Genomic DNA, 23884 nt, shown 5'->3' with positions numbered 1-23884 from the left:
AAATGCAGACATTTACGCTGGTAACGCTTCAGATCCAGTCTGGCTGACAGAATTTACATTCCTGTATTTCTACACTCATTTTGTCTCGCAGTAGACTACATTCTGGGTCGAACACTTAGAACAGTGTTTAGAATATGTAGTGGGTCCTCTAGAACAACGTGCTGAATGAATAAGTGAATGTGGTCATGACAGGCTCTGCAAGGGACTGGAGTTACTCTAAAGTGCTGGTGGACACATCTCCTCAGGAACTGCTGACCTTTGTCTTTGTTTCTAGTTTAGGATGGTCAGAGTCCCGTAAAATACAAGGCTAAACTGTATTTTCTGACACGAGTAAACAGCTAAATCAGCAAGGAAAAAGGATGTGTAAAATCTTAATAGGAGAAATAATTATCATATGATCAAAGTATTTCAAAATCAGATACTTTTCAGTACACATTACAGAAAAATTTTCCAAGTATTTGATCAGAAGATTTCTTAATGGCTGTTGATCAATGCAGCATCAAGAAACTTTAGTGCAGATTTTACCAAATGCATTTATCAAAATGGGGTTTTGTTCATTTTCTCTGCAAACAAATGTTGTTGCATTAACTCTGATCATGTATCACACTGGTTTGCCTGAATATTTAAAAGCTATCAACAGAAGCCAGCCCTTGCAGCTAAAACCTCAGACATATTTCTCAAGATCTATTCCTAGTCCAAATTTGTCTAGACCAAAGCTGGAAGACAGAATAAGAATAAAACCAAAATTTATCTGTATAAATAATAAAAATAACTTTTTACGCTCTAAGTGTTTTCCTCACTAATATGGCACATTACCGTTCCTACATACTACTGCATGGGTAGGAGCAATATCATTTTAGTTGCTGGAGTATCACAGTGTTAAGAATATCTGCTTCTTGTAGTGTCAGGCTTTCATCTGTTAGCTCTTTGTTTGGAAATGAAGTCACGAGAATAAAGTCAAGAGCTGCAAATTCAGGACGGGACTGTACAATAAAGTCCCGAACATCCAGGATCCTGAAGAAATAAGATAAAAATAATTTGTGATACGAAAGTTTTATTGTCAATTCAGCTTTTAGCTAAAACTAGATAATAATAATAAAAAAAAAATCACACAATTCTTATCCTTATTTAAATGTGTTGTAACCTTCTTTAATTTAATTTCAATGGATGGAAATTACCTTGGCTTTACGGTAAAATGTGAGGATTAACTTTGGAGTGCACCTGACATTTACTCTCACTGTAAACAGACACAATCTTTAGGTGAGTTATGCATCAGTGTCAACAATGCTATTATGCTACAGGGCTTATTTTTTCAGAGTATAAACTATCTTAGCAGCACACGACCCAGAAAAAGGTACCTCAGATGAGCCTGTGTCAGTGTGAGTCTATAACTATGAAAAGTGTAAGTTATAAAAATAATTAAAAAAAATTACTCTCACACATATACAGTAGCTCAACTAAGATCATAAATGTATCTCTTAGTGGGATACAATGAACAAATAAAAATAGTATCTTATTAGCACAACAAATGTACAATGGATGTTAAAATGGCATTTAAAACTGTTTATCTGAAGTACTTGATAAGAGCACAATGAAACTTTATTTACACTATACATTTATGTTATAAAGAATTTGCTACGTAGAAAGTTAATCCTAATCAGTGTTGTCATAAATTTTTAAAGGAGTAAAGTCCAAATCAGGTTTTACTAAAGCAAATCAAATCTGTTTCAACTTCTCATGGTTTTAGCAACGGTGCAAAACTACAGCTTTTAACAATTTTCTTTGTTTTTGAGTGGTATCTGCATTTGCACCAGTATTTGGACAGTTTACAGAGGATGTTTAAGTACTAAGTGCTTCACTTCTTACACACAGATATTATTCTCTTAAAATTTTTGTTTTCTGTCAAAAACTTACTGCAAAAGTAAATGTAAAGAATTTCGTATTCTTCATGACTCAAGCTGCATCCAGTTTTACAAAGATAAGTCACCCCAAGCTTACCTGTGTGTGCTATTGAATCTCTGTATCAAACGGCTCCCATCTGCTAACCTGATCTGAATTTTGGTCGTTGGCACGGAATCATCAATAAGAACAACTGCATTAAGTAGTGACTTCTCCTCTTCTTCTGGGGAGGAAGGCGTACTGACTATTTCAGGTGTGAGGCTAAGAAAGAAGAACTAAAGCATCAGAATGTAAACCTGAATAATAAGATGCACAACAACCTGAGACAGCAGAACAACCACTTAGACTTTCACCCGACCTCCAGTCACCCCGCCATGGCTTCTGCCCCAGTGGGGACACGGCTTCCTTGGGGTCTCCTATTCTTCCACCTTCTTTCATTACATTAAAATTACCTTGGGTCCCATGATTCTGAGTTAGTTTATCCAGCCTCTTTTGAAAGCCTAACTCTGTTTTCCTTCCTCCCCAGTCCCCGTGAAATTTCATGAGACTGTTCGGCACAATGGTCTTCAGTCAGAAACCTCAGGAGCAACTTGGAGTTAACGCCCAGGACTGACCATGAGCACAGGCAGACTTGGTTTCAGATCCCAGCTTTGTCAACTGTGTGAACTCGAGTACCTAAATTAATCTCTCTGAATCCCAGTTCTATCATTTATAAAATGGGGGGGAAATACTAATATGTCATGTAGGTCTGTTATAGTAAGTCCTTCATATAGCGCTTGGAACAGTGTTTCAAGAGGTATCAGCTGTATTTGTATATATCATCAGCACTAAGCTATCAACTTAAACTTAGTTGATATTACTTTAAAAATCTGCTTTAAGTAGTTACTGCTTTACAACAGAGTAGTTCCTAAGTGTGAGTGAGAAATGAAATTTAATATATGGTGATGAATTTATAATGAACCTTGTGTGATACAATCTCTTACCAGTGGACCTTGGTTACTAGTGACCATAGTGCCTTCTAACGCTAGCAGGATGACCCATCATTGTAAGCCGAAAGCGAATCTCAAAAATAGAGTGCTCTTTTGATTAAGCAATTAAAACGAATTAAAAGAAATTTAGAAATTCTTCACAGACATCAAATCTTAATCCTCTTTCAGTCATCCTGCGGGATTCTTTGATAGCCTTGATGTTGATTCTCTCAAATACTGGGACTTTGATGGCTCCCTATAAATGGCTGTCTTTTGAAAAAAATAAAATAAAGATATATTTATCAGTATAAAAGTCCTATGAGCATTCGTGCTTTAGTCTAGTGTAAACCTAGCTCATCGTGACTCCAACTCCCACCCAGAAACTTTCTCAGCATATCTGGCAAAGTGGTAAAATTAACTGGTACTTACCGCTAACGCTTCGCCTTCCCTTAGCCACTTCGTGACATATATTTTAGAACTAATTTCAGAATGTATATGATAAAGAAATGGAAGAGGAGAAGATGATGACCTGCAGTCCCTGTTCAGGTAGAGTATTAAGGAACTTCCTTTCAAGTTTGGAATTGAGGACTGAAACAGCTGCACCTCCAAGGTGGGTTACTCGGCAACAGTCCAGTGTCCCTTACACAGGGAGGGGGACGAAACCCAAAGAGGGGGCGGGAGTCAGTGAGCATAAAGGGCCTCTTCCCTCTCCCTTTGCATCCTTATAACCATATCTACACACTGTCATCACCACCACCAGCACAGCCCCTGCAGCATTTGCTATTTCATTTAGATCCTAGAGTGAGGGAGGCACTGTTGCTTAGTGGGCAACAGCACGGATGTAGGGGCCCGACTCCGGGATTGACTCTGCCACTTGTTAGACGTGTGACTCTGGGCAAGTCACTTAACCTCTTTGTGCCCAAGGGCTGGAATGGCCTTTCGAGATAATTAAGGCCAACCACATCATTTTATAGGAAAGGAAAACTGAGTCACAGAGATTGAAAGATACCCTCAAGCGTCAGAGAGACAGGCAGTGAACAAGCTGGTTAGTGTGTTGACAAAAGCTAGGAAGGAAGAAAAGACCATTCTATAGCTGTTAGATCTGCCTCTCAGGAAAAAGTACTCAACCTGTTCTTTTTGTCCCTGGCTTTCCTCAGTTTGTGAGATCACTCCATTTTTTAAAATATAATTTTATTTCTTTCAATGAATTCGAAATAGAAAAAATTTGGAATAATGAAAAAAAAAGTCATATTAACTTTAACATTTAGCTCTCAAAGTCACGGCTGCGTGTTATTTCAAACTTTCTCCTCACCATTCAATTTATCAAGCCACAGTGACATTTTTAAAATACTGTATGTATGTTTCAAGAATGAACATTAAAAAGAAAAAATTTTTAAAAAGGACAAGAAGAAAGTTAATTGATAAAACAAGCTTTCTAGGCAAACTGGAGGAAAGGATGTAGCTTGTAAGCGGAGTGATTCCCTCAGACCCATCTTCTTCAGACTTAAAAGAGGGTGGTGGGGATGGATGTAATAAACGCAGAGGCTAAGAGGAATGTATTAAGAAAGCTAACTCTTGTCAGGCTCTGTTTTGCCAGCAGAGCTGCTGCAAGTGAGGGGCAGGGGTAGAACGGGCGCTGTGGGAAAGCCGGGAACGTCCGGGCTCAGTCGTCCGGGGGCGGGAGAGGGGCAGCCCGCCTGCCCAGCACAGGCGCACGGGCGTCCCCAGAAGCACTGACTGCACAGGGCAGACAGATCCAGTAGCTGTGCAGTCAGGCAAGGGGCTGCAGAACCGCTGGTCAGAGAATGAAGCAGGGGCAGGAATGAAGGGGCTGTGAGACGTTAGAGAAGAGGGCCCTCCAGGGTCCAGGGACCAAGGCGCAGGCACACCTCAGGTAAAGTGGGCGGACTCGGGGCAAACGGCAAACAGAAGCTTTTGGATGCACAGTGTGCCAGACAGGCAGTGACTGTCCTGAAGCAGAGAGAGATTTACTTCAAATCATGATCTGTATCATCATACACGCCAGCTCAAAAGCCTACTGTGAACGTCTATCAGAAATGCTAGCCCTGCCAGTCAAAAACGATTCTGAGGTTTTCTAGCTCTACCTGGCTCACCAAGCTCATTTTTATTAAATAATTGTATTGTTCTAGTATCAAAAATTTGTAGTTTTATATCTACGGTTTGCTTGCTCCTATAATATTACGTGAAGGTACTGGGTAATATTTCTATCGCATTTAGGTTTACCCCATTTTATTGTGGTCTACAAATAATTAAGTCAATTTCCATCTATGTAAAGTTCTGTTTGCAATTAGACTGCGAACTGTGGAAGACAATGGAATCATTTTTCATTCTGTTTTGTTTGCTTCTTTTTAATTACTTCTCTGTTCAGTAAACAGTTGTCTGGAACTCTTGGGAAATAAGCCATTTAGAAAGTTACTTTCTGAATAGAAAAAGGCTGACTGTTACAACTTTTATGTTTTAATATATTTCTTAACGTGAAGCCCTCTAAAATGCTCTATGCAATCCTTCATCTTCTTAGAACATATACATAGCCAACTATTCCGCATCTGGATCCATGTACGTCACACAGGCTCACACCACCACGCTCATCTCCTGTGTAAATTTCCCGTGCATCAGAAGCTGGAAATTCTAAAGACTACATTTCTCAGACTCCCTTGCAGCTAGGATTTTGTAGGATTTCACCCTTCCATCAAGCAAATAAATACATACTTGTACGGTGAAAGTTAAGACCGTGGCGTGGAGATGATGCAGCTCTTCTGGTCCCCAAGGTCCTGGAGGCATCTGACTCTCCCAGTGCAGTCATGATGGGGTGTTCTAGCTCTGGGCCCCAGCTCCACAGGCTCTGAGCAACTGATGGGGCACAGGAGGTGTTTTCTCTAGAAAGTTCTGTTTGCTTCTCCTGTCTAAGGAAAGCTTGGTTTGCTATCTCTTCCAGAAATTCTATAAATGATTCAAGGCTCTGTAAGAAAACCCTTACTACTATTTAATCTAGCAAATGGATTCTGTTTTCCATAATCAAAACCCCTGACCAATATGGCTAATGATTAACACAGCATTATCACCACTTATCTTTGCCATTCTTCCTTCATCCTTTTCTCCTTTTTATATTGTCATTTTCTCTAGTTATTTCCCTTATAAGTAAAAAGGCTGGCCTTTGTAAGATACTGTAATCGATCAGATAATAAATCATTATTTTCATGAGTTCGAACTGCCAATTATAATCACCGGGTCTTCTTAGCTATCTTCCCTTTAGGCAACCTTCTTCAATTTCAGTTCTAGGTTTACTATACAACTGACCCTTGAAAAACACGGGTTTGAACTGGGCAGGTCCGCTTATGCGTGGATTTTCAACAACAAACACTATTACATGATCTATAATATAGAGTACTACACGATCCGAGGATGGGGAGTCGTGGATACAGAGAGCCAATTATAAGAGGAGTTTCGACTGTTGGAGGGTCGGCGCCCCAAACCCCTGTGTTGTTCAAGGGTCAACTGTACTTCTATTAACAAAGATACGCATTCTAACTTTAATTCTTGGTCATACACTTAAATAATAGAAAAAGAAAGTGTATGGAACAAAGAGATGACTGGGCATTTAACCTGTGTTTTAATGAAAAATCATAATCTCAATAAATATTAAGTAAAAAATGAGAAGTGCTAGAAAATATTAAAAAACTATCTGGGGGTTGTAGTTATAAAAAAAAAAGGCAGGAAGAAATAGGACAATTCAGGAGAAGCCTGACTGGTTGAAAGTAAAGAGAGATGAGGGAGAAAATTTCCAAGTAGACCTGTCCTTAAAAAAGCAAGGTCAGCACATGTTCCTGTATTCTCTACATGTCTCAGAAATCAGCCTCTAATTGGAGAAAAGGATGCAGAAAGGGAGACTTGAGAAATGAAAGACAGGTGCAGAGAGCTGATACTGAATTCTTTCCTATGTTGAGAAATGAGAGGGGAAGAGCGAGCCGGTGTGCCCAAGGTAACTGAAAAGAACTCGGAAGGGAAGGAATCACATGAAAAGGAACAAAGGGTGCACAAAAGGGTATGTTGGAAACATGGCCAAGGCCGCAATTCAGCATGTCACCTGCATTAACGTGGGGACAAATGGAGGGTCATGTTTACCAGCACATGTAACAAGCTTTATGAAGAGGCAAGCCATGGCTATTATAAAGGTGTCCACTCGTACATTACACCACGCACACCGGTTTCTAAATTGTGCTCGGCAAAGTCCTAGGGTTCTTTGGAAATGTCTGAGGCAATTCCCTCTTCCTGCAATAAGAGGAGTTCTCTATGTGTTCCCATAACTTGAAGAAAGAGTTTGGCTGCTTAAGATATATGGAAAATAACCAACTTAAGCCCACTGCTTTGGCTTCAAGAGCTTAACAATTACCTATGGCAGACAGGGATGCTTACAGCTGTGATCTAAGATAACTACTGTTTTATCTAATCGACAATTTCCCCTGTGAACCCACGTAATCATAATCAGAAAGAGGCAAGATGGCACAGTGGTAAAAAGCACAGACTCAGGGGCCAGAGTGCCCAGTTTGAAGCTCACACACTAACCACTTCCTCGCTCAGTCACCCTGGGCAAACTGCTGCCTCTGCAAATGGAGTGATAACAGGATCTACGTCAAGGAGCTGTTGTAAAGATGAAATGAGGCAATGACTGTAAAAGTGCTCTGAGGGGGGCTTCCCTGGTGGCGCAGCGCGCCACAAAAAAAAAAAAAAAAAAAAAGGGGAAAAAAGTGCTCTGAGGGCCAGGAACGTGGTAACCGCTATCTAAGTATCACCTATTAATATTATCACCGGATTGGCACATCTAATTCCATCAGCAAGGGGCTTCCCTGGTGGCGCAGTTGTTGGGAGTCCGCCTGCCAATGCAGGGGACGCGGGTTCGTGCCCCAGGCCGGGGAGATCCCGCATGCCGCGGAGCGGCTGGACCCGTGAGCCGTGGCTGCTGAGCCTGTGCGTCCGGAGCCTATGCTCCGCGATGGGAGAGGCCACAGCAGTGAGAGGCCCGCGTACCGCAAGGGAAGAAAAAAAAAAAAAAAAAAAGTCTTTAATTCCATCAGCAAGGTCTTCACAGTTTATATTTTAGTTTTTACTTTCCAGGTTATTTTGCTTTTCTTATTCTCAAAGCAAATTCATGCTGAACAAAGACACGCATTCTTCTCGTTTTGGGGTTTTACCTCCCAAGTTTCTGTCCTTCTCCGCTAAAAGCCTTGAACCTCAGTCTAGGTTTTACGTATACTTCATCGTGATGATCCTCCATATCCAGATTCACGTGGCCTCTGTGAACCAGTCGCTGAAGCTCCAGGGGAATCTCTCTTAAAAAAAGAAAAACCACAGTGAGATACCACCTCACACCTGTCAGAATGGCATTAATTAAAAGGAACACCGATTAACCAGTGTTGGCGAGGATGTGAAGAAAAGAGAGCCCTTGTGCACTGTTGGTGGGAATGCAAATTGGTGCCGCCACTGTGGAAAACAGTATGGAGGTTTCTCAAAAAACTAAAAATAGAACTACCAAATGACCCAGCAATTCCACTCTTGAGTATATATCCAAAAAAACACAAAAGCACTAATTCCAAAAGATGCATCCACCCCAAGGTTCATAGCAGCATTATTTACAATTGCCAAGATATGGAAGCAACCTAAGTGTCCATCAACAGATGAATGGATAAAGAAGATGTGTATATATATATACAATGGACTACTACTCAGCCATAAAAAGAATAAAATTTTGCCATTTGCAGCAATATGCATGGACTTAGAGGGCATTATGCTAAATGAAATAAGTCAGAGAAAGACAAATACTGTATGATATCACTTAAATGTGTAATCTAAAAAAATACAACAATCTAGTGAATATAACAACAAAGAAAGAAGCAGACTCACAGATATAGAGAACAAGCTAGTAGTTACCAGTGGGGTTGGGGGGAATATTGAGCTGGGGAAGTGGGAGGTACAAACTATTAGATGTAAGACAGGTGACAGGGATGTATTGTACAACACAGGGAATACAGCCAATATTTTGGAGTAACTGTGAATGGAAGGTAACCTCTAAAAATTGTATAAAAATAAAATAAAAATTAAAAAAAGGAAAAAGGTTTCAGTAAACTTTTTGAAAAATGAGTCTACACTGTTGAGATTGTGATAGTTAAGCTGTGAACTTGAAAACAGCAATTTTTGCTTAATTTATAATTTAAAAATTTCCGTGATGATTGACTAGTTCTCGTAGATCTTTCTTCCTTAAAGGTGCATCATATTATTCCTTAGTGATTCTCAACATAGGGATTTTGTTGTCACAGGGAGGCTGGAGTGCTTCTGACAGAAGGCCAAACTGTAGGGAAGCAATTTACACCTAAGTCGGCATTAGAAAATCCCGATGAGGACATAACAGTTAATGTGAATATTTATTTCTAAACACCCTGGAGGAAGTTTGGAAATTTGACAGGGGTGATTTTGATTGTCATGTGATTCATGCATGCTGCCCTCCTTTAGGGTCAGGATCAGGGCAGGAGATGCTCTGTCTCGGGGTCTCAACTTACACAATGAAGACTTGTTGGGGGTTCCACAGAACCACTGAGGATCCCACCAGGGGGTCACATGGATGACAAGGCTGTTTATAATGCCTGAGCCTAAAACCTAAGGCTTAGGCTCTATCTTACATATAAGCAAAAAAAAAAAATTTTTTTTTTTGGTATTGTATAAATATGCTTTGAACTTTTCAGGAACTCATCTGCCATATAAACAGAAGGAACATTGCACTTTGTCTTGTTTGGAACTGTACCAAGTGCCTGACTGCAATGCCACTTATAGTAATTAAGTTGCCAAAGTCACACACCTCATTATTCTGTTTTTTGTGTGTCGCATCTACATGACAAGTGCTAGACTGCACACAGGTGCAGTCTAGGTCAGTCTATCTGTCTACTTTGTTATGTCTTCTGGTGTAATCATACCTAGGCATTAGACGCCAAAATATGTTTAGTTTTATGATAAATTACCTTCCTTTACTTCTTCACCATATTTAAGATAAATTTTATATGAATGTTTTTAGAAATAATATGCACAGATTGATTATGTTATCTATAAATTCTTCTTTGAGGACAGTGAAGATAGTGTTACAAAATATTTGTTATAAAAAAGGAACAATGATTATACAGCTGACAACCACTATCTGACGATCATTTTTTTCAAGGAGTCGTTTCTAAAATCGTTCTTGATCATAATTTGTACTTGAGGATAGGTGTAGCTCAAATGAAAAAATTCTCTAAGTATACCATGACTGACCACTAGCCTACAATGTCCGTCGAGTATTTTCATTTAATAATAAATTAGTTTTGATCTATATTATAGCACATTCATCATCATGTTTTCTTCTTCCATCTGGAAGTAAGCGTCATTTCAGCAGTCATGTTGACCTTTACTCAGCAGATGAGCACTTCCCCCACCCAGTGGCTCCCAAGCTCTGCCCAGTGACTCTGCAGGTTTCCAAGTCCACAGCACTGACTTCAACTCTTACCCTTCTATTTGCCACCGGCATACACTGCTTCCCGGGTCAGCTTCCCACCTTTCTCAATGACCTCCCTCCCGCTTATAGCATTTCTTGCTTTTCTTTGGTATTCTGACATTACCTTTGTAGAATTCAAATACAAAATCCATGCTAATTAGTGCTAAAATGCCTTTCCTTTTGAGTTCCTTGCCCACCTCAACTCCGATGAGTTCCCAACTCCACTCCACTTCAGCCACTCTCCTTGGACAGATTTCCTAACTTGGAAAAGCCCCACCTTCAATTCCTGGATGGAGTGTAACCTCCTGCTCCAGCCCCTTCACTGCTACTTACATCTCCCAGTTCATGACCAGCCTGACACCTTTCTTCAGTTGTATTTCTACTTAGGGATGATCACACTGTCAGCTAGTGAAAGCACAATGCAGAAAAGCTTTTATAATCGTAGCAAAATCACTTGATTCCTCATCCTTTAGCCAGAAGATCTGGTGAGTTATGATGTTCTTTAGATGGGTCGGAGCCCTGTAAATCTGGTTTACTTTCACAAAGTATAACTTCAAACTATCCTTTTGAAATCTTGTGCCAGCAGTAATGCCACTTTAAAAGCTTTCTAATATAAGTTGCTGAAATTCAGGCATACATGCAATGAGTCACCCTGTCGGTAGTAAGCAGGACAGTGGCTTAGTGGATGAGCAGCTACCTGCTAATCAATTCACTAATGTATTACATTACAATACCTCTGCTCAGAATTGGGACCATAGCTTCACTGGATTTTAAAAGGGACCAATGACCACTGCTCCCCCCCACCAAGTTAAGAACCACTGACTTACAGATAGCAACATGTCCTTTATATACTTAAAAATATCCTTCCCCCCAGCAACCACTTACAGCATCTCACTCTTAAAAACCAGTAGAGCACTACTGAACGGCGTTCTGTTTACAAGAAAAAGAAGTTCCACCCTCAGTAACAAATAGAACCCAAATAACACATCTTACCCTCTCTTAACGGACTCCAGAAACTGAGCATTTGTTGGGTCACTGTAAGGTCTCAATTCTCCATCATCTAAGCTGAAACCATTGCTCCACAGTTTAAGCAAAATCTGAACCTTTTGGGCGTAGGAAAAAAGAAATACAAGAACGCGTCTGCATTAAACAATTTTAATTTTCAAAAGTGACATTTATGATTTACTTTATTTAAAAGATAGAGTTATTTGTACTACTCTTTTTTTTGCTGTACGTGGGCCTCTCACTGTTGTGGCCTCTCCAGTTGCGGAGCACAGGCACTGGACGCACAGGCTCAGCGGCCATGGCTCACGGGCCCAGCTGCTTCGCGGTATGTGGGATCTTCCAGGACCGGGGCACGAACCCATGTCCCCTGCATCGGCAGGCGGACCCTCAACCACTGCGCCACCAGGGAAGCCCTGTACTATTCTTTATTCAGCTGAAATAAAGATATAAATGAAGCCACATGTGAGATCTATACTTAGCTTAATGAACTGACGATGGCTGAAATAGCAAAGGTCCCATCGCTGGACCCTGACCTTGAAGTACAATTATTTCTGGTTCACTGAGAAGACCAGAGGCCTGAGAGCATCCAGCTGCCACTCCACACCCACCCTTCTCCATCATCTCTACCTGTCTTCTTTTTTTTTTAACATCTTTATTGGAGTATAATTGCTTTACAATGGTGTATTAGTTTCTGCTTTGTAACAAAGTGAATCAGCTATACATATACATATGTGGCTGCTTCCCACTAGCTATCTATTTTACATTTGGCAGTGTATATATGTCCATGACACTCTCTCACTTCGTCCCAGCTTACCCTTCCCCCTCCCCGTGTCCTCAAGTCCATTCTCTACATCTGCGTCTTTATTCCTGTCCTGACCCTAGGTTCTTCAGAACCTTTTTTTGGTTTTGTTTTAGATTCCATATATATGTGTTAGCATACGGTATATGTTTTTCTCTTTCTGACTTACTTCACTCTGTATGACAGACTCTAGGTCCATCCACCTCACTACAAATAGCTCAATTTCGTTTCTTTTTATGGCTGAGTAATATTCCATTGTATGTATGTGCCACATCTTCTCTATCCATTCATCTGTGGATGGACACTTAGGTTGCTTCCGTGTCCTGGCTATTGTAAATAGAGCTGCAGTGAACACTGAGGTACACGACTCTTTTTGAATTATGGTTTTCTCAGGGTATATGCCCAGTAGTGGGACTGCTGGTCTACCCGTCTTCTTCTCTGCTGCAGAGCTTAACTATTTATGCCAGGGGGCTAGACAGAACCTCCAGAGACCCTCCAAGGCTAAACTATACATGTTCAAAATGAAACACAACTCCGAAATTTCAAAAGGCAAAAACAAAGAATGACTTTAGGCATTTCTATGTTTATAACTCAGCTAATTCTGTATCATGATGGTATGTCATTTATAATAATTATTATAACATATGTGTAAGCTCATTTTGACAGTGAGTCATACATTCTTTCAACAAATAGTTACGTATCTCTAAGTGCAAGGCACAACTGAGATATAAAATATAAAATTTAAGTATGAAAACTTACACATTAATTGTAAGTCCTTTTAATCCATGCTTCAAAAATAACAGAAAAAGAGATTATATTATCAATTTTTAATTTTATAACAAACGGTAGTAACTAGAGGCAAAAATCTACAATTTTTCATTTTCTTTCTGTACGTACATCTTGCAACTGATTTTCTCCATAGATGTATTCAGACCGCTTACAAAAGGAATTACCCAATCTGTATCCTCCACCTGTAAAAGACTAAAACACACACATAGCAAATGAGCTAAAAATTCACTGAGGCTTATCAAGCAAAATGGTATGATAATGTGTGATAATATATTTTAAAACTATATCAATTATAATTAGCCAAACTGATTTATACTTTCCAGGAAATTTTTATATTAAAATAATGGTCTTATATTACAGAGAGGTACACTCTAGTAAGAAATTACGTTTCTTCCCACAAAAACATTAGTGACTCAGAAGCTGAAATAACTTAGGTCAATCTTAAACTAAGAAATGCATTTATACACTGAAATAATATTTTCAAGTAGAAGTAGACTTTAAAAACCCACATTTAATATTTTATGACAAGTCTTATAATAATTATAATTCTTGAATCATATTTCACAAAGTAAATAAGTGTTTCATAGAGAAAGGAAGAATTTTATAAATGAGTATAAATTACCCTGAAGAAAAGCTCCATACTTATAAGCTGCTTTGATTCAACTGTAACAAATCAACTAGACTGTACTTTTTGTTTTGTTATACTAATTACAAGCTCTTCTATTTTTCAGGTAAGATAACTTATGAGGTAAAACTGCTGTTTCTTTTAATCACCATTCATACCATAAGTGAGCTATTAATCATCACATTGCTTTCCTTTTTATAGACTAAATTATATCAATCCTATATTTTTCTTACAGAATTGGAGAGCTTGCAAGAACCAAAATTACCTGAGACTTAACTGAAAGAGAATTTCAAACTGTGGGTAAAGAACGAAATGAAAACTCAAATTTAAGTTTCATTTAACAAAAGCGGTTCCGAGCAGTGGGTGTGACCCTCACAATTACCAGACAGGCCCCTAGGCACACTGGACACCTACTGAGCCATAATCCCTGAGGCCATTTGGTAGTTTAGGAAACCTCCCAAATGATTCTGATGAGGGAACTCAGGTTGGGAAATGATAATTATAAGAATATATGACGGGCTTCCCTGGTGGCGCAGTGCTTGAGGGTCCGCCTGCCGATGCAGGAGACGCGGGTTCGTGCCCCGTTTCGGGAGGATCCCACGTGCCGCGGAGCGGCTGGGCCCGTGAGCCATGGCCGCTGGGCCTGCGCGTCCGGAGCCTGTGCTCCGCAAATGGGAGAGGCCACAGCGGTGAGAGGCCCGCATAACGCAAGAAAAAAAAAAAAAAAAAGAATATATGACAATTATACACAAAAAGATACTTGAAGTCTTTGATATACCAGTACTCTGACAGCTGACATAGTTATAAAAGCTGTATAAAAGTTTCATAGGAATTTAAGGCACAAAAACAACTCAATGGAGAAAGGAGAGCCTTTCAACACACAATGGTGAAGCAACTGGACCTCCATAAGGAGAATAATGAACCTCGATGTAAACCTTATAGAAAGTTAACTCAAAATGAATCATAAGTTTAAATGTAAAAAGAAAAACGATAAAAAATGTTCTAGATAACATGAAAGAAAATCTTCCAGACCTATAGTTAGATGAAGATTTCTTGGACAAGATACCAAATACATAAAAGAAAAAAAAAGGATAAACTGGACTTTATCAAATTGAAAACTTTTGCTCCGTGACAAATCCTGGTAAGAGGATGAAAAGACAAGCTACAGTCCAGGAGAAACTATCTGCAGACCATATATGTGACCAAGGACTCATACCTATTAAAATATATACAGAACTCTCAAAAGTCAACAGTAACAAGACAAACAATCCAATTAGAAAATGGGCAAAAGCCCGTTTACTGAAGAGGATAATAAAGATAATGGCAAATAAACACATGAAAAGATGTTCAATATCACTAGCCAATAGGAAAATGCAAATGAACATGATTAGCCATTAAGAAAATGCAAATCAAAACCACAGTGAGTTATCACTACACACCTATCAAAATGGCTAAAATTATAAAGAGTGATATTACCAAACGCTGGCAAGGACGTGGAGAAACCAGATACCTCATGCACGGTGGAAAACGGTTTGGCAGTTTCTTAAAAACCTAAACATATACATACCCTTCGACCAGGCAGCTACACTTCTGGGCATTTATCCCAAAGAAATAAAAACTAATTTACATACAAAACACGACTGCTCACAGCAGCTATATGTCTTCCTTCCTTCCTTCCTTCCTTCCTCCCTTCCTCCCTCCCTCCCTCCCTCCCTCCCTTCCTTTTCTCTCTCTCTCTCTCTCTCTTCCTTTCTATCCATTTCATTAGTTAGTTGTGCCGGGTCTTAGTTGTGGCAGGTGGGCTCCTTAGTTGCGGCTTGCCAGCTCCTTAGTTGAGGCATGCGATCTCTTAGTTGTGGCATGCATGTGGGATCTAGTTCCCAGCCAGGTATTGAACCCGGGCCCCCTGCATTGGGAGCATGGAGTCCTAACCACTGCGCCACCAGGGAAGTCCCAGTAGCTATATTTCTAATGGCCAAAAACTAGAAATACCTAAAATTTCCCTCAATAACTGAAGAGTTAACAAACGGTGCTACATCCACACCATGAGCGCTACTCAGGTATAAAAAAGAAGGATCTACTGATACACTCAATAACTGATGGATCTCAAGGGCTTAAGCAGAGTGGAAAAAAAGCTACTCCTAAAAGGTCACATACTGTACGATTCCATTTGTATAACATTCTCGATATTACAAAATTACAGAGATGGAGAACAGATTAGTGGTGGCCGGAGGTCTATTGAGGGTGGGGGCGGTGGCAGTGACTCTAAAGGGGCCACCAAGAGGAGACTGTCGTGATGATGGACAGCATCCAGATTGAGGAGGTCACCACACAAACCTACACCTGTGATAAAATGACACAGACCTACACACAAACCCTGCACCAAGGATAAATTCCTGCCTTTGTGACTGAACTATAATTATGTAACAACCGCTAGGGGAAACTGGGTGAAAGGTGCATAAGACCTCTCTGCATTCTTTGGCAAATTACCGTGACTCTATAATTATTTCAATTTAAAAAGGTAAACAGAGAAGTTTCATAGAAATGTTAAGAAACTGCCTCAACTTTTGACCATTAGTAGAAAGATTATATAGACTTATAAAAATAAAGCAAATATTTGAAACAAATATACAGTTAGAAAAACAATGTTTGCAACTAGTATAAAAATCTTTAGGAGATCAAGTATATAAACAGCAAATTTAGGTTTTTTTTTGTTTTTTTTTTGCGGTATGCGGGCCTTTCACTGTTGTGGTCTCTCCCGTTGCGGAGCACAGGCTCCGGACGCGCAGGCTCAGTGGCCGTGGCTCACGGGCCCAGCCGCTCCGCGGCATGTGGGATCTTCCCGGACCGGGGCACGAACCTGTGTCCCTTGCGTCAGCAGGCGGACTCTCAACCACTGCGCCACCAGGGAAGCCCAGTTTTGTTTTGTTTTTTTTAACTTTAATGTTACATTGCTTTTATTTTTTATTTATTTATTTTATTCCTTGGCCATGCTGGGTGGCATGTGGGAACTTAGTTCCCTGACCATGCCCCCTGCAGTGGAAGCTTGGAGTCAACCACTGGACCACCAGGGAGGTCCCAATAGCATATTTAGTTTTAAAAATTCAGCCCTTACCTTAGATTTGTCATCACCCGAAGCTCTTGTGGCTTCATTCAGAGGGACAGCCCCATGTTCCCTTGCCTCTTTGAAAAGTTCATTCACAATTTTCCCAGTTGAAGGTCGAACTATATGTAATCCACTGCATTCATGTTCACTTGAATAGAACCTTTAAACATTACAGTTCATGAATAAAGACAGAATACAAACATCAACTACCTTAAGGCAAAAAGCTACACAGTCTTAGGAAATGATTTTTATTTAAAGAGAGCCATTTCTAAGGCCTTTGTGGAAATATTTAATTTTAAAAACGGGATTAAGGAATTAAGTAGTATCAACAGTTTGCAGAGATTTGGTAGCAAATTCAGCATCCCACCTGAGAACTAACTAGTTTGGTTCTTCCTCACTTACCCTCTGTAACTGCTTATCTATCACACGGATCTCTTTGACAGCTGACAACCAGAAGCTAAGCCTCTTCCCCCAAGGAATCCACATTCAGTAGGACCTGGTCAGTGAAGAGACTTCTATATTTAGATGCTGTAAATATCTAAATCTAGACCACAGGGCTACACATAGAGTTTACTCCTCAGAGAGTTCTGATTGAAAAATTATAACCTCCCTGTGTTAAAGGTAAATAACTTAGACCACAAACAATTTTCTCAGTGTTAACTATGTAGTGAATAATTTCTCCTTTCTTTTCTATTTCATAATGGTCCTAGGGAATATAAACATTTCCTTCACATAAATTAGTACCCTATTTTATCTTTCAAGATTTTTTACAATCAAGAATATCAGAAAGTATAACCAATGAAATATCAACATGGAGACTTCCAGAATAAGGTGACAATCAAAGCTCATATCCTTGACTACTGATACCCTCCAATTCAGTTCCTAATTTGCACTGAACTGACTCACAAAACAAAGGGGGAAAATTTTGTCAGCACTGGAGACTAGGAACAGAAGTCACCTTCAAGACTTTCCCAAAATTAGTATATGCAAAACTAAACAGGAAAGGGAAGGGCAGCTCAGCCCTCAATTCACTGTAAGTGGAAGAAAGATCTACACGGAGAACAATGGACACCAGCAGAACCCCACTAACAAGGCCAGCTCACAACTACTGAGGGTGGGGTGGGGTGGGATGGATCCAGCTGCTAGCGCTCTGGTCAAGTACACTGAGGACTAAGTTCACCCAGAGCAGGAGCCTCCGGAAGCCTTCCTGCCCAGCGGATACTCAGAGGGCCCAGTACAGACAAGCAAGGCCGAACACTGCCATGGCTGGCTCTTATGACAGGGGTCAGCGTTGGAAGGTGCTTGATAGCAGATGCCTTAAATGGCAGCACTGAGAAGGAAGGGAAGGGAAGGGAAGGGAAGGGAAGGGAAGGGAAGGGAAGGGAAGGGAAGGGAGGGGAAGGGAAGGAAAGGGGGAGGGGAGGGGAAGCGAAGCTTCCTGCTGCAGCTACTCCTGTTGGAGCCCCTTCCCTCCTGTCTCCTGTCCCTAATCTGGCAAAGTACAACGATAGAGTTCCTTTTTCTCAGCCTTGGTGAGAAAGACCTTACAGGAAAAACCTGACGTAGGAGAAAAGATTTACTAACGTCTGTATGGTCACTGATTTTTTATTACTGGTATTAAGAAATCTTTGCCTACCTCAGGGTCTATTTGCTTCTAGAAGTTTTATTGTTTTCCACAATCCACTTTTCTCCTCTTTCATAAGTATGCCTATATACTTGACTCTCCTACTCTATTTAAATTCATCTGATCATCAACGTTTGTCCACTCCCATAGGTAGCAACCTCCTCTATACAGAGGACTCTCAAATGTATGTCTTTAGACCCTCTTACTTACGGCCCGGTGATGAACTGAAAAGCACCTACTTGAATCCAGTTCATCTCTTCCCATTAACGATCACATTTTCCCTGGATACCAGATTAAGAAGCTTTCAGTCTTCCCTCTTTCCCGTTCACTTACTCTCTATATTCCACGTCATCACGTTTCTACAGTCAATTCTTTGAAAGTATCCCACACCAATTTCACCCCTTTCTGCTCCATTCCACTGACAGCATCCTACCCTCAAATCCCACGCCCACATCTCTGGCTCACTGCAGTCGTCTTCTTGATTTGTCTCCTTGCCTCGTTCTTCCCATTGCTATTTATCTTATACGGTACTTACTGCCAGACCTACTTTACCAGAAGTATAATAATAATAACTAACATTTATCAACTGCTCATTTAATCCTCATAACAATGGCATTATCCCCACTTTCCAAATAAGAAAGCTGAAGCTTAGGGAATTAAAAAAACTTGTCCACGGGCAAAACCTTATCAGAACACAGAGAAAAAAAGATAGAAAACTGAGGTGTGTCTATGTCTAGAATCAAAGCTTTACTGCTCTACTATAGTTTTTATGGTAAAAGCTACAGTGAAAAACATATACTGGCTTTCCCCTGCCTCGCGCACAAGAGCAGCTCTCCTTGGTTGTCAAGGCTGGCCGTGATGTGGCTGCATCCAGGACTGGATGCATAATGTGTGGGCCGGCGGCAAAATGAAAGTAGGAGTCTCCTTGCTCAAAGTGTATTGAGAATTTCAAGACAGTAATACAAAGCATTAAACCAAGCTCGCGGCCCTTCCCGGAGAGGGGCTCTGGGCGAAGGCTGAGGCTCCACGTGCATGAAGCACACACGGCAGCACCCCGCCCACCCAGCCTCACCTGCCGCGAGGCTACTCAAGTTCTGCTGCTCCTTTCTGGCTCGCTCTTGGCATTTTTATTAGTTTTTCTTCTGGGCCTATTTTGTTCCTTGTCTTCTATGCTTACCCACATTCTAATAACCTTTAAAGGCCCAGCTAGGTACCGACACTGTGCTAGACATCTGATAGACTTACTGAATTCTCAAAACCATACTAGCGTCTCATGACTTGTAGGGGACATTTTTTTTAACTTCTTACATTTTTGGACAAGAAGACTCACATTTTTAAAGTTCTATTTGTGACAGAGAGGCTTCTGTGGATGAATATGTAAAAGCAGCTGTCAGGCTTACTTCTGTGAGTTTTTCTGTAGATCCTGCCCCTCCTCTTGTAAATTAAAAATAGGTCACACTACGTCTAGAGTACTTAAGTTTCACATTATGTACACAGTGACTTAAAATGACAATGAACAGATGAATGTTTTGATATCTAATGTTGTCCAAGAAGGTGGACCATTAATTAAGACTGTTTTCTGTAGCAGACAAAGCAGTAGACATGCAGTGAAACCCGGCAGATGTCAATGCTGAATATGAAGCCAAGAGAACTGCATACTTAGTATTCGAAAATATCACACTTCGTAAGAAGAAAACATTGCCAATAATTTGCTTCACATTGTATTTTAAGCAGATTAAACATAGTATAAGCATCAACCAATATATTTAAGGCAGCTCCTCTTTTTGGATATGTAAATAATTCTAGAAATCAAATCTGAGGCACAAAGTCCTTAAAAATTGCATTATCAAATTATAACTGTTAACGGCAACACTGTTTCAGATAGCATAAAATAAAAGAGAAAAAACCACTCATTGAAATATATTAAGGATTATATTCGAAGAGCAAGGAAAATATTAATACACTAATCTTATTTTAAGAAGTCAAATATTTTGATTTGTTATACCAACAAATTAAGTCATTCAAAATCTGTTCAAACTGGGGAACAGTGGCCAAATAGTTAATGAGTAAAACTCTGGTACATTAATATTTTGAGCTCTTTCAAAATTTCAAGACTGTATAGATTAAGGAAGCAGTTAAAATATAAAATATTATATATATATATTATATATATATATATGTCTATGTATGTGTGTATAGGCATACACACATACACAAACATACATATTAAATAAGAATTAAATGAAAGGGAAGGATATTCAAACAGTGCCAAGATACCAACCTGCAGATTATAAAGGAAAAACTGTACCTTCCGATGGAGTGGGGTGGTGGTCAGCACCTTAACCAAGTGAACATAGCACCAATAGTGGGAAAACCTGAAACCATATGGCTCCTGATGTGATATAATACATAGCAGAAAACATCACTAACTAGTGTTCTTAACAAATACGTTTAACAAGAATCTAATCGTGAGGAAACAATGACCTTGAATGTGGCACATTTTAAAAGACATCTGGCCACGGCTCTTCAAAGTCAACGTAATAAGCTTTAGATTATATAGATGAGCTAAAAGCAGACAACAGAAAGATTGGGAAAAATGCTCTGGATTCAGATACCAAATAGGCATCATAAGTGTAATGCATGGCCCTTGGCTGGATCCTAAACCTGAAAAGCTCTAAGAGTACCTGACTATAGACTACGGATTAAATGACTTACGCAACTAGTGCTCATTTTCTAAGGTGTGATATGTTATCAAGGTTATAAAGGAGTGTGGGCTTCTTCTTAGGGGGTGCAGGCTGAAGCCTCTAGGGATGAAGTGCTATGATGGCTGTAATTTACTTCCAGATGGTTGAGTAAAAGACAGCGTGTGCACCAATGTACTGCTGTATATAACATGTTAACAACTGGTGAATATCGGAGCAGACACAGCATATATTCATTGTCCTTATCTTTGATTATCTATGGATTTTAAAATTTGTAAAATAAAAAGGTGGGGTAAACATTATAAATATTATTCTTTCTTTCCATTCAAGTCCAGAAAGGGATGTCATTTTACCTCCCCTACAGAAAGAAAGAAGGTAGACTAGTGACAAACAAAAAAGAAAGAATAACTTCCAGTGAATTTTTCAACTTTTGATAAAAGAACAGACTTTCTGAAAATGAGATGTAATGGGAAAATTCAAGTTTCTCCCCAGTAATGAGATTTGCAGTACTAAAAGGACATTGAGGAAAACATTCCTGGAAACAAGAAAACTCATGACAATAAAATATACCTGGTTCTCATCTCTTAAAACTTCACTGTTGGTTGTTTTTATAGTTCAGGGATTTTAACAATAGTAAATACTATCTAGAAGATCACTATTAGATGGGTCATCACCCAACAGAGGGAAAGACAGATTCCTGAAGTTATAGATTCTTAAATGAAGGACTCCATGGATGGGCTTTAAGAAACACACAAACCCTTAAAAACGACTGACAAAATTGTACATAAGTCTTGCTCTGGGGGAGAGGGGGTATAACTTTCATCAGCTCCTCAATGAGTCCAATGACTCAAAAAAGAACCACGGTGCCCAAGAAAAATACTATTCAGTATATTATGCTATGTGATGTCTATCAAAATATTAAGTATTTAAGATAATTTTCCCATAAGTTTCTTCTGGCTTTCTGACTATTAAAGTTTCAGAAATAGTATCTAAAAAACATTTATTTTAAGAAGTTATAGTTAAAAATAAATTCCCAGGGCCATTTAAAATAATGTGGGATTAGTGAACTAAAAAGGGATACAAGTTTAAAAACCAAAACAAAACTTACCTTTGAGGTGGTGTTCGTGGGCTTTTAAAGGCTGTAGCGTGAGGTCTATCAGATTTGGAAGCTTTGCATTTCACTTCATCTTCATATAATTCTGCCAAGGCCAACTACAGAATAACAGATTTGTTATATAGTATAAAAACACTAGAAATAAACCCTTCTACACAACGACAAGTTATGAGTAGAAAATTAACTTGTAACTGAGTAGTAAAGATGTCTAATGAAAAATGAAGGTTGCCATTTCAGAAGATGACTCCCTTCCAAAATAAAACCACTGCATCTCTCATTTATAAAATGAACCAAAATGCCACATATAGTAGAATAAATTAAAGTTACAATAATTGTTTAATTACCTTCAATTTTTAATTATTTTCAATTGTTTAATTACTTTCAACAGTTTCAACAACTATGTGGTAACAGATCATTTTCAAAGTTGGACCTACAATTCTTTTAAAAATACTTGAAGATGTTTCACACTAATGTCAGTTTGCTCTCATCAGATCCCATAAAAATATTTCACTTAGCTGTTCAAGTTTTCAAAATCTGAGTACATAAAACAATTCCAAAATTATTCTACTTAAAAGTTTACGAGACATATAAATTTTACGAGACATATAAAGTTTACGAGACATATAAATCAAGTTTAGGAAAATGAGCTTCTTTTCAATGAATGATATATACAGTTTATATAACTTTTAGAAAGCAATATTATCAAATTATGCTTTAAAGATATATGGCTGGATATCTTCAAAAATGAGATAAAGCATGGCTTTTGAAACTGGAATTTTAAGAAATTATCAAAATATTTCATTATCATATAAGTTATTTTGTTCCCACTTCTGACTTTCTTGGACAACTCAAAAACTTTCCTTTATGCCCCTTGTGGCTATTTAATTATAATTGGCATGACCATAATCTTTGGGGGAAAAAAAAAAAAGACAAAAAAAATCCCCAAATCCCCCCAAAACCCAGATGAAGTGCTCCTTCTAGAAACATGAGAAATATGAAAACTATCTCCAGGGATTCTTTCCTCAGTAGGAAAAGAAAAATAGGGAACTGGGGCAAAGTTACTTCTCTGAAGATTCCATTAATCAACCTTTAAAATATGCACACAAGAAAACAAAAATGAGTCTTTATTTTTCCCACCTAATTTTTTACCTCCACCCCATACACATATGTCAACTTTCATATTTCTAACATGGCAATTTTGCAGGAAATCCTAATTATAAAAGTGCTATGTAGCCTAAAAGGACTTATTAAAATCCTAACTTAGGCTCTTACTGTGTGAGCTTGGGCAAATTATTTAACTTCTCTGAGTCTTAGTCCCCTCATCTTTTGAATTTTTTTTTTTTTTTTCTTGCGTTATGCGGGCCTCTCACTGTTGTGGCCTCTCCCATTTGCGGAGCACAGGCTCCGGACGCGCAGGCTCAGCGGCCATGGCTCACGGGCCCAGCCGCTCCGCGGCATGTGGGATCTTCCCGAAACGGGGCACGAACCCGCGTCTCCTGCAACGGCAGGCGGACTCTCAAGCACTGCGCCACCAGGGAAGCCCCCCTCATCTTTTAATGCCTATTAAAACAATACCTTAGATGTATTACATAATGTATGTGAAGCACAAGGCAAGTGCTCCGAGAAGATATTATTAAAAAATGCTCAGCAATGACTGTGTCAGTGTTTCATTTTCCCCAAGGTTTCTTTTCTTCCTGCAGTGTTATCTATATATCTCCT

At 39.4% G+C, this 23884-nt stretch overlaps 1 protein-coding gene across 1 annotated transcript in view; it reads right to left on the bottom strand.

The window, feature by feature from the left end:
* Window positions 1–245: 245 nt before the first annotated feature.
* Window positions 246–23884, bottom strand: part of UBXN2B (UBX domain protein 2B) — a 27940-nt gene continuing 4301 nt past the window's right edge. The window contains exons 2-8 of the mRNA XM_007464048.1: window positions 22160–22263; window positions 16735–16885; window positions 13103–13186; window positions 11395–11504; window positions 8078–8215; window positions 1999–2160; window positions 246–1014 (exon numbers count right to left, since the gene is read on the bottom strand). Coding sequence (XP_007464110.1) covers window positions 852–1014; window positions 1999–2160; window positions 8078–8215; window positions 11395–11504; window positions 13103–13186; window positions 16735–16885; window positions 22160–22263 — 912 coding nt within the window. The 3' untranslated portion in view covers window positions 246–851. The remainder of the gene's footprint in view (window positions 1015–1998; window positions 2161–8077; window positions 8216–11394; window positions 11505–13102; window positions 13187–16734; window positions 16886–22159; window positions 22264–23884) is intronic.

The sequence above is a fragment of the Lipotes vexillifer genome, unplaced genomic scaffold, assembly GCF_000442215.2.
Source record: "Lipotes vexillifer unplaced genomic scaffold, Lipotes_vexillifer_v1.1 scaffold69, whole genome shotgun sequence".
NCBI lineage: Eukaryota > Metazoa > Chordata > Mammalia > Artiodactyla > Lipotidae > Lipotes > Lipotes vexillifer.
This window is presented reverse-complemented; position numbering and strand designations above follow the sequence as displayed.